At 36.0% G+C, this 11,398-nt stretch overlaps 1 protein-coding gene across 6 annotated transcripts in view; it reads left to right on the top strand.

The window, feature by feature from the left end:
* UBR3 (ubiquitin protein ligase E3 component n-recognin 3) overlaps window positions 1-11,398 on the top strand; it is a 101,388-nt gene that overhangs the window by 5,267 nt on the left and 84,723 nt on the right. For 4 of the 6 annotated variants that reach the window (XM_026852106.1, XM_026852109.1, XM_026852108.1 and 1 more), the window contains exons 5-6: window positions 3,330-3,396; window positions 7,193-7,323. In XM_026852106.1, coding sequence (XP_026707907.1) covers window positions 3,330-3,396; window positions 7,193-7,323 — 198 coding nt within the window. Of the gene's footprint in view, window positions 1-3,329; window positions 3,397-4,753; window positions 4,806-7,192; window positions 7,324-11,398 lie in introns of those variants that run through there. The other 2 variants (XM_026852111.1, XM_026852110.1) reach the window with 2 other exon arrangements.

Raw genomic sequence — 11,398 nt, 5'->3', positions numbered from 1 at the left:
GATTTTTTTTTTTTTTTTTCTTTCTGATCTCGAGGATATAAATATACATGTAGGTATTTTATTATGTTACCACAGATGTGAATTTTTCTGAAATGAAATTCTGCATATACTCACATACCTGGGATCAATTTTTAAGATACATTTTAACAAAGCACAAGACCTTGTTTTGAAAGCTGTATTTAGCAATTTTTAAAAAAGAATGAGGAAGTAACATGCAGATAAAACAATAAGCACTCATAATTTAAATGTTCTTTAGTATACATTTTCACTTCTGAATTATCCTTTTATAACTTTAATAAAATCACACTGATACAGTGTGGGATGCAATTAAAAGTAATGTAAAAAGTTTGGGTTTTTTTAAACAAAAATGGTCTCTGTTAGTGGCATCTACAAAGAGTTAATTTTTTTATTTTATAAATTTTTTCTTAATCATGGTTTGCTTGACAAATATGAATTGCTGAAAAGAACGTCCAGTCCGTTCATCCAAAAGCAAAACAGAACTGTGCAGGTAGAAAACTGGAATGCATGTTACAAACATGGTGTTACTAGTGAAATGCTTCCTAGAGGAATGAGGAAGAAGTTACCTTGTTTTATGACTTCTCTTCCTCTCCCCTGCCCTCCCCTGCAAGTTACAAAGGGCATTTACAGCTTTTTTTACGACTTAAAATACTGTCTTACAGCAGAGTAAAACTATGTTCTAATTAACAAATGTGGCAAGAGTACATTTTTAACTGGATTTTCTTCCTCTGGTATTTAAGATGAAACTTGAAAGATTAATCTTTCTTACTGAGTCTTAAAGGTAGTGTTATTTCACAGATGAAAGGATAGATGACAAAATTTACACAGGCTACAAATTAGAGCAGTGCTTCTACAGGGAACTAAATAGCTTGGTAAGTTTTGCATAGCTTGGTATTTAGTTTCACTTCTACAGTAGTTCTACAATAGTTTAGAACCATTTTAGAACTAAAAATGAATCTGAAGTATGCATGTGTCCTGAGATATGGGTCATGGTTTGGTTTGGTTTGTTCCTCTCCACACCAGAACAGTACAGACTCGCTTGTGCTTTACTTCTGAAATGGTCTGTGTTCCATCCTGTGGTATTCTGGAGAGAACTCACCATTAGTTCGCTTTATTAGCTTCTCTTCCACATGTTTTCCTTTGTGCAAAAGGAGAAAAAAAGGCTCCCTCTAAATCTGTCCTTCTATTTAGTTTTTATGTTCCAAGAAAACAAATAAAAGCCAGTCCATGAACACTTCTGCCATGCTGACAAATAAACCTTTTTGTATTGCATATCTCAATTTGGCTACCCTTGTACTTTTATGAGCACTCAATGCCTTAATCCTTAGTTATATATTTATTGACTCCAGTTGCTGTTTAATGTATTTGTACAAAAATCTATGTAGAGTATCTAATATTACATAAAGTTTGTTGCCTGAATTACAACAGATGGCATACCTTAGGCATATTGCTGAATATTCTGTTACATAAAGTAAATCTACATAGCTCTTTGCTGTTATCCAGTATATTTATACAGCATTATCCAGTGGGTTAAAATAAGGTGTTCTACATTTGCTTATTTGTTCTCTTACTCTTTATCCCTGGGCTTGGGAGACACCATGTGACCTAGCACTCTCTATCTCAAAGCTGTTAAAACTCCTGCACTTGACATTAAGATTTAATCCTACCTTACTGCAGCAATGGAAACCAACTGTCTAACATTACTGAGGAAAAGAAAGAGTTCTTGAGAAAACGTTTCTTATTAAGTCACTCCTAAATTTTCTTCTTTTTAGTGAAATCACTTCAAAAGTTGCAATGAAGACTGTTACATGTTTCGATTTTTCTTACACTGTGGAAGGAGAAATGCATTTTGTTTGCCAGAACAGTGGTGGTGGAGACTAGAATCCAACATGTTAATCATGATGTGTATACTCAAATGCATTATTTTCTGATTAAGGCCTCTCTAGCAACTCTGGATTAACTGAGACCACTGAAGAGGTCTTGAGTCCTCCATCTATCAGCTTGCGAGCTCCAGGAATTTAGATTCCTTTTCTTCAGGGCGGGAGACTTAGATTGCAGAGTCCTGCGGTTCATAGTAGTACCTCAGCAAGTCTTAAGTTTTGCTTTAGGGTACTGGCCCCTCTGATGGGGAAGTGGGCAGTAGCAATATGCTGCAAACTGACTGGCTCCTGATTGAAGTCCAAAAGTAGCATGTGTTCACAAAGACAACAGACTCTTAAGAGTTTGAATGTGTGTCCATCTTAATATGAATTTTCAAATGGAGGTGCTGAAAGAATGGGAAGATTCAGACCTTTCATTAACATGATACTTTGGTCAGTTCTTAAATACAAAATATGTATAATCTTTCTCTCCAAAAAGCATAGTCACATCTTGAGTACCAGGTTCTTTATCATTCCAGTGAAGTTTAGAAGTAAAATATGGCATTTGCTTAGAGAAGGATATTGGTTACTTATTTTTAATAGTAGATATCAACATTAATTATCATTTTATTAGACCTAGTACAATTCTTTATTTATTTTCACTATTTTATTAGGACTACCATTGTTAGTAAAGATCCATGCAGGATTTATTATAGTCCTGTAATGTCACATTCTTTTTTTAAGACCTAGTGTTAGATTTTGTAAAGTGGTGGTGATGATGTTTTTAACTTGCATTGCATTTTGGAACCTTTGCTGCTCTGTTTGCAGAGTGCCTTAAAAGCTTCAGATGATAAGTGCCTGCGTAAAGCGTTCACATTATTCTGTAAGGAACAAGCAATTAGAATTCATCCGTTTAAATTGGCCTCTTAAAGGTGTCAAAAATACTTTATTCTTGGATCAAACCGTTATATTAATTAGAAAATGTATAGCTAATTGTCCGTGTTGCCAACTTTAATAGCCAGTAGGTTGGCTGATACTTATTTTTTTAGGAAACAAAAAACCCCAAACCGTATAGATGAACAACATGAAACCCTGGATGTGCAACAGTTAGAAATTCTGTAGTGTTAAACATTTTTGTAGCAATCATTTCAGAAATCAAAGCAGGTAACCTTACAAAATTAATTAAATAGATGAAAATGTCTGAACTTGCAGATGGTAACATTGCCTGGAGGGGAAAAAAAAGGCATTTTAAAGAACTGTTTTTTTCTAATGAGTTGCACGGAGTCCATGGTTCCTGTAAATGACAAAAGTATTTTTCTGGTAAGAGAGTATATTCAGGGCTTTTCTGTTTTAGCTTGGTAGTTAAAACAGAATTTTGAGAGCATACTGTCTCTTGACAATAAAATTCTAAGTATACGATTATGAATTTTTTAAACTCTTCCCCTACCCCAGGAGGACCAGGATGGTAGCCAAGGTGTGGGCAAGCGCAAGAGGGTGAAACTAAGCAGCACCACCAAAGGTATTTATTTATAAAGTACTGATCTCAGTTTATCATATTTGCTCTATGTCTATTTTAAAAATGATCTAGGCATATTCATTCATTTCCCAAGCACTGTAGTGCTGCACGTGACAGGTATTAAACAGCAAAGTCTAAAAAAGGATAGTGAGTGAAATTGTGGTAATTGGCAACTTTGATTTCCCTTGAGTACCACTGTCTGGGCTTCTGACCAGTCATTTTATCATGTTCATGTCGTAAGCTGACCTCTAAAAATTAATTTCATTTGCACAGTGTGGCTGACAATGTTGCAATACAGCTTGACAAACAAGTTTTTGATATATTTGTTCTTAACAATTTTTTTCATTATGCCACTGTAGAGTATGATTATGTTCTCAGACAAGAATGGTTCTCTCTGGTTCTGGTTGGTCATTCTGTACTGTCATGGTAATGTTTAAGAAAAGATACTTTAATGAAGTCTCCTTTGAAACCACTCCGTTATTTTCCTAGATTGAAATTAGTCCTCTGTGCAATTTTTAGTCCAACATAAGCAGCACTCACATTGAGATCAGTACAGGTTTTAATTCATGAATGAACATAGGCTACAGACAAGGGAGCTTGTCCCTAACATGTTTTTGTGCTAAAAGTGTTTATTTAATGATAAGGGTTTAAATATTATTATTTAAAGAACACTTTTGTTATTCTTTTTTAATATGAGTATGAGGAAACTGACAAAGGAAGCACAAACCAATTGCAAGCACTGAGAAGAAAACATAAGGGTGAAAAACTGTGGTGAAAGTTAGAATAAAATTTCTGGAATTACTTTGGAGTGAATATTTAGAACCTGAATTTGAAATGTAAGCGTTCTTGAAGTCAGTAAAATGGTATGAAGGTGGTGTGAGGAGTATGGAAAAGTAAGATTGATTGTTTCTAGTGGTTTCAGATTGCAGAAAAAAGATCGGGGAAGCTGGAAAAGCAGAGAACTAAGTGTTTTGATGATGGTGTTAAGAGGTGGTCTTAGAAATGGTGTGAAGGTTGTGGCAGAGAATAATAATGTAGAAGAGGTGGTAGTTTTGGAGGAATTCAGGAAATTTACAGATTATCAGGGAAAGCTCTCTTGAATTTTAGAGGCTGTTAGTTTGTCTAAAAGATAAGTTAGAGTCAGGTAATGCAAGAAAAAATACTGCTTTTCTGATGAATAATAACGGATTGTGGGAAACAGGCAGGGAGAATACTCAGGCTGAGAAGCTGCCAGATCTGAAAACCAATATCAGCAGTGGCATTTCAGGAGAAGTGATACTTTAATTCAACATTTCATTTCCCCCCAGGGTTGTAGTCTTCCCCCTCTGAGGCATCCCAACATGGACTGTGCTCATGATGTTGATAGCTCCTAATAACAGCCCCAGAGGAGGGAGTCTGCCAATGGGGGAAGGGTAAGTATCTGTTTTTATTAAATATTGAATAGTTTTCTGAAGTTTTCAGTATTCATATTTTATGTCCAATAGGGTATAAAATAAGAGTATGAAAAGAAAATTTTAGAAAACTGAGTATTGAATAAAAACAGATTTACCTTTTCCTTATAAGCAGACTCCCTGTCCCATCCTAGGTCTTTAGGGTTACTGTTTTCAAAGAGTGTTATTTATATACTGGGGATATCTTGGAATACTAAGACTCATATTCCAGAGAGATGTTTACGATGGTCTTTTGTGGCACTAGGAAAGAATAAAAGGTGTCTTTAAAGAAAATACAGGTTTTGTGCTGAGGTTTGTTGATACAGGTATGGGACTGAGAAATGAGTTTTCATTTTGACTCTGTTTTTGAACCTGGATCCTGCACCCATCTTAAATACCTGATGTTTAAGAAAATTTTAAACCCACAGGCACTATATTTTTTTTTTTAATTTATTGAAAGAAATTTAAAATCATGTGCTTTTCACAGGAGTGGAAACATTAGTCCCAGTACTCTTGACAAATTTTCCAAGTTGGGTAAGAGCATTCTGCCTACTTAAATTCTGTAGCGGGTATAAGTGGATTATATATTCTCCTGTCCCTGCCTGAAACTGCTGTATAAAGAATTTGATACATACTGTTCAACTGTGGTACATGTCAGAGAAAGCTGCACATCAGTGACAGATGAGGTGTTATGTCACTTTTCTTCATGCCCAGTCTTCTCACTCAGGGGCATTTGGCATGTACCTAAACCTGTGCTGTCTGTTCTGTGGACAAAGGACTTCACTCTGCATGGCTACCAAGCTTTTTCATTGGCAATATAATCACATGCACAATTTCTTAACAAGAGACGAGGAAGAGAACATAAATGATCATCATATGTTTGCCGCAGTAGGTGACATGTAATGCTTTACAAAATATTTTGATATTAACGTGTATTTCATGACTCTGTGCAGGTAATTTTTTATTTCAACGCTTGTAGAATATATTGAATAAAACATTCATGTCTTTGTGTGGCTTGATAAAGTCTCGAGGAGATCCCTAAAATTTAAATAATTGGTTATTTCTCATTATCTTTTGCAATTCCTGAGATGTTTTGGGCTGATTGGTCACTTGGCTGGGGAACTCTGACCTTTGGTAATGGTGGAAAATGGAAGTAATTCCTGCTTAGGAAAAGCATAAACAGCTGTCCTGCTTAGGGTAGTCCCTAAAGCTGTCATACTTCAGTGGAGAGGCGAGTCTTCAAGGCCAGATGATGTTCAGCTTGGTTTTGAATCTGTGCTGATAGGAGCACTTCATACAGTCCCATTGGAATGTGGGATTTTGGGGGTGGGGGGTGTATCCTCAGGCCTAGTTGATTTCTAGGTATGAAAAAACATTATTATTACTATTTTCTTTAGCCCTTATATGTTAGGGGAGTGAACAATGCCTGTTGTAGTTTTAAATCATAAATAATCAACCTCTTGAAGAATGATGATAAAGAGTCTGATAATTTTTTTTTAATTGGGTTAATATGATTTACGCTTTATCAAGTCTTCATGAACACTTTATTCTAGCAGAGGTCAGTTTGTGCAGATTTGCAGTCATGAAACTGTTCTGCTTGAAAATGCAGCAGAGAGAATGGAAAGTTGACTTGATTCCTACATAAGTACCCCACAGGAATGTACTGTCAGCATGAGTAAGGGGGCAGAGTGAATGGCCAGGAGTTGCATGGGGAACAGAGACTGTCTCTTCTGGTACCATCAGGAGCCTAGTACTTGACTATCTGGTTATGGCAATATTTGTTTGGGGTTTTTAATATAAAAACTTTTTTGTTTTTCAATCAATTACATACATTACTTTAAAAATAAGAATGATTGATACATTATTGCTTTTATTTAGCTTGTTTAGAGCTTTGTAAACAATGTACGTGTTCTTAGGTGATAGAACTTGTCACTTAATCATAAATTATATTTTATTGTTTTGCTATTTTAACTTTGGCTAAGTGGCAGTCTACATTTACAGTTTCCTTCAATTATCTGGCTGTGTAAAGATTTTGCAAATTGCTGTGGCTCATTACAATCAGTGGAGTTATTACAGTAAGGCGATATGATTCAATGCGATCAATGAAGATTGGACTCTGTGTAGTAGAATTGTCCTGAAAACTGACACTGGCTTCTCTGGGAGGTCCTTTTTACTGTTACAGGCTCTGGCACTGTGCAGCATTGACCATGTTAATTTTCTGAGTGTTTTTGAAAAAAAATTATTTACAGAGCGCACTAAAATGTTCTTAAATTTCTGTTACTGAATTTTATATAAGACAGTGCAACTGCACTATCATTATTTTTAATAATTATTACATGATACGTCCCCTCCTCCAACCTTTTATGCAGATCAGTCTATCATGGATGTTTTGAAGCATAAATGTTTTCTAGAAGAATTATTATTTTGGACAATAAAATATGAATTTCCACAGAAGATGGTGACTTTCTTACTCAACATGCTGCCAGATCAAGATTATAAGGTACTTGACTTACTTCATGCAAACTTAAATGTCTTGTCATAGTCACATACTTACTGTGTGTTATGCCGTGAATGAGACCACATATGTTTATATTTGAATAATAAGCAGATCTTTTGCCTTGTTTTGAGTATTTGGTTAGAAGGTCTAAAGTATTTGGAGAGATGTGGACAAAACAAGATGGGTAATTCTGGAGCAGCAGTATTAATTTTGTTCTCATGGTTTGCTTTTTTCCTTTTTGGCCGTTAGTGCTTATTTATATGTATTGAATTTTGTTTTGTTTTATTTTACTTTGTAAAATGGATTTTTATCAGTTAAAATGTGGATCAGCACTAAATGATTCTGTAGTGTGGTATGACTAGTAAATAATTGCACTGACTTAATTTCTGTTGCAACTGTTGTAGTAGGCAGTGGTTTCTCTATATGGGCCATTACAGTATGAGTGTTCTTGCTGCAGCTATGCCCTAGGTGATTTTGGCAGCCTTCCAGTTGCTTCCTTACAGAGTTTTGCAGTTGTCCATACCAAGTGTCTCCTGGTCTGAAGTCATGGAGACTGGATGTCATCTTCCTCTTTTAAATTTTGGTGTGCAGCCAGGTTTGGTTGTTTGCTCTACATGTTCCAAGACCAAGTATACATAGCAATCAGGCTTAACATTTTGCTCTGATCATGTCATACCTTTGAGCCATGCAAATATTTTGGACCCTATCAATCCCTTCTGGGAGGCAAAGATCAAGAAATCCTGAAGTCCAGCCATGCAGATTTCTTAAAAAATGACTGTTTATAATGGGACAGCCCTGTATTTGTGCCCCCTTAAAACCCCTGCTGTATCAAAGCAAAGGATATGATATGAAGCTAATTTGCAAGGAAGAAAAAGAGAAGATACAGGCGTTCAGCAGCACTCTGTCCATATCAAGACAGCATTTTGGTTTGGGATACCAGCACAGATTCATCTTGGTCTCAGATTCAGCTAATACATGAGCAGAAATAAAGACTTCCTGACTGATGATCCCTTGCCATGAAGCTTGAATTCTTCTTGATGTTTAGAGACCCATGTGGACATCCAGTTCTCCTGATCCATTGCCAGTTAAACTCCTGGCTGTAAAAATACCCAACTCTTAGCAGCACATGGAGGGTTCTGGTAAGTGTTGCTTATGTTTACCTTTTTACTATACCATGTAATAAAAACAACTTCTGATGATCATGGGATCTTTTTTTCCTGTGACAACAAGCCACAGTCTTCAGTGGCTTTCTTCCTTGTGTTCATAATCTTTCTTTGCTGTGTACTCAGAATGGAGACCATGGTATATTGGTTTCTCTACTGGCTGCCACTATTATCTGGAAGTAGTCCATCTTCCACCTACCAGTACTGTATGTTCAGACAAACTGGTTACTTAAACGTTCGTTTTGGTGTTTTTTTTCTTCCAGTTTCATACTGTTTGATTAAACAGTTGGTTCCTATGTAAAAACTTTTATTACTAGCACAAATCCTAAGTATTTGAAATCTTTTAGAATCTGTGTTTATTTTAATTGCTGTGATTGTCTGAAAGGTGTATTTCAGAGATAAGGAAGTGGGAGCAGGAAATGCATCACACAGTAACACTAGGGAGGCAGTAGGACTATTTTCTCCCAAGATACCTGTGCTTTGTTGTAAAACTGTGTCCATGATGCATGGATTTTAAACATGTCTGTGACTATTGTGGCTAATTTTCAAGGAGTGGCTCTGCCTTTTGCATGTGTACAGAGAGAACATACCGTTTTGGGATGAATTATAAGAATGTTTTTTCTTTCAAGCTTCTATTTAGCTTTTATGAAGGAAAAGCTTGTTTTGCTGTTTATTTGCATTCTTAAACAGTAGGAACACCTATACGGATATAAACGGTTTCAAGTGATCTTTCATCCTTATGCTGAAAGATTTTCTCCCATCCCATCTACACCACATGTACCGTCTTAATTTTTTTCTGTTTCTGCTGTTGTGCAATTTGTCAGATTCTTCATGAGCTGATTTAGCTCATTAAATTACCATAATTCTGATATAGGTTGGTTTTCTGAGTGAGCTGGTCAGAGCACAGAGTTGGCTATTTGTGCATGCTCTGAAATTGTTGAAATCTCTGACCTCCAGTGTAAGTGTGGTAGAGCTGACTGAATCCACCGTGCCCTATGCAGCAGTCAGCTACCAGCAATCTCTGTTGCACAGATTTATTTTTAAATAGGAAAACAAGCTTCTGTTTTAGGATTCCCAGTATAGAAGAGAGGTATTGAAAGGGGTTAAATTGCCCTTCTCCCCACCCCCCGGCTTTTGCATATGAGAGAGATAGCACAACAAACGGTGTGGTCTTTGCCTTTCAGGATTTGTGCCTGAAGCATCCCTTCCACACCACGCTCTCTGACATTTGAAGCTTGGAAGACTTGCAAGTAAAGAAAACAGAAGAGAAATTTAACCAGAAAAATTAGAGGTGTTATGCTGTGGAGACTTGCAAGTAAAGAAAACAGAAGAGAAATTTAACCAGAGAAATAAGAGGTGTTATGCTGTGGACAAGTTTTCTGCAAGAGGAAAAACAAAAGGCCAGAGAAATAGGACTAACCTTCATGTGACTAAGGAGAAGGCAGAGGAGGGGTTGGCAATAAAGAGAAAGCTGATAGAAGAGCAGAGCCTTGCTGAAATCTGGAATACAGGAAGTAGAGAAATGCAAAAGCATCTGATAGAGATAATGAATCAACAAACATAGTTATCAGAAATACAGTGCCTCCTCAGGCACCTCCAGTAGTGAATGTTGAGGCAGTTATTACAGGAGTAGGACTTCACCAACCCTGCATATGCTGTTACAAATTCTGTAGAACAGTTTTTTTCTACTGGAAACTTAATTTTAGCACAGCTTTCACCTGTCAGAACGATCTTTTTCTTTGCATTGAAAAGACAAACATGGAGGATGCAAGTTCTAACTGAAACATGAGGTTGATGTTAGGCTCCTAAAAGTTTTGGAATTTTTAAGTGGTGACCAAGTGGAAAGGCCAGGTGAAAAAATTAATTTTGTTTTTGCATAGGCTAGAAATTTAGAAGCTGCACTAGATTACAGAGAGTAAGTCAGTAAAGGTGATTAATATACAGAAAACATGTCTGTCTTAGGAGGCCACTTCTTGCAAATGGTTGGAAGCTGAGTAAGTGTTTGGAGACGTGTTATGTCAGTCTCTGCATTCTTGCTCCATTCTATATTTTTCCTCAGTTGTGTATATGGCTTTGGCCACTCAGTGACAGGATACTGAGCTGGATGGACTGATTTGACCTACTATGGCTGTTTTTATGTACAGACTGCAGTTTACTGCAGTATTTCAGCATTTTAAGTTCCGGAAATGAATTTAGTTTCTTCCTCTCAAAATTGGAAAGTGTTGTATTTGGTTTAACTTCCAAGTGAATGTAAAGCTGATGTATTTTCTTTATTTAAGTGTATTACAGAATTTCTATCATTACACTGTATTAATAGTGAATCTACAGTACATTCAGAAATTCATTATTATATATGGGTGAGACACAAAAGGTTTGATGCATGCTGATTTAAAATAAATTAAAACATCCAAAATTTGTCCATAAAGGAGGACCATGTTTTTGCAGTCAGCTTGAATTGAGTGTGCTGTGTAAAACATAGTTCCTACATCACAGAACCAGAGAATCCTATTTAAGCATAATGCAATGTGAAGAAGTAATAGATAAATAAAATATACCTTTTTTTTTTTTTTTTACTAACAACATTAATATACTAACTTCATAAAATATCAGGTGTGTCATTTGTGACTGAGGCTTAACATTAATAGTGTAAATGTCTTGATGTTTGTTATAAGTGTCATTGCCAGTGATTAAAGTTGTATTAATCTTTAATTTAAAAGTAATTATATGATAGGTTGTTCTGCCTTGGAATACCAGAATGATATTGTATTAACTCTGTGCAAGTATTGAGAATATGTTTTTCCGAAAAGGCTTTAGCTGAAAACAATTACCATTGTGCTGGGTTCTGTATCTAGAAGACACTCGCAATTATTATACAGGTTTCCATCACTGTGAACCAGCTAAAGGAATGCAAGTTA

Source organism: Athene cunicularia, assembly GCF_003259725.1.
Source record: "Athene cunicularia isolate RWA chromosome 7 unlocalized genomic scaffold, athCun1 chr7_part1, whole genome shotgun sequence".
Taxonomy (NCBI): Eukaryota; Metazoa; Chordata; class Aves; order Strigiformes; family Strigidae; genus Athene; species Athene cunicularia.
The sequence above is the reverse complement of the archived record's forward strand: the minus strand, read 5'-3'. Positions and strand labels throughout refer to the sequence as shown.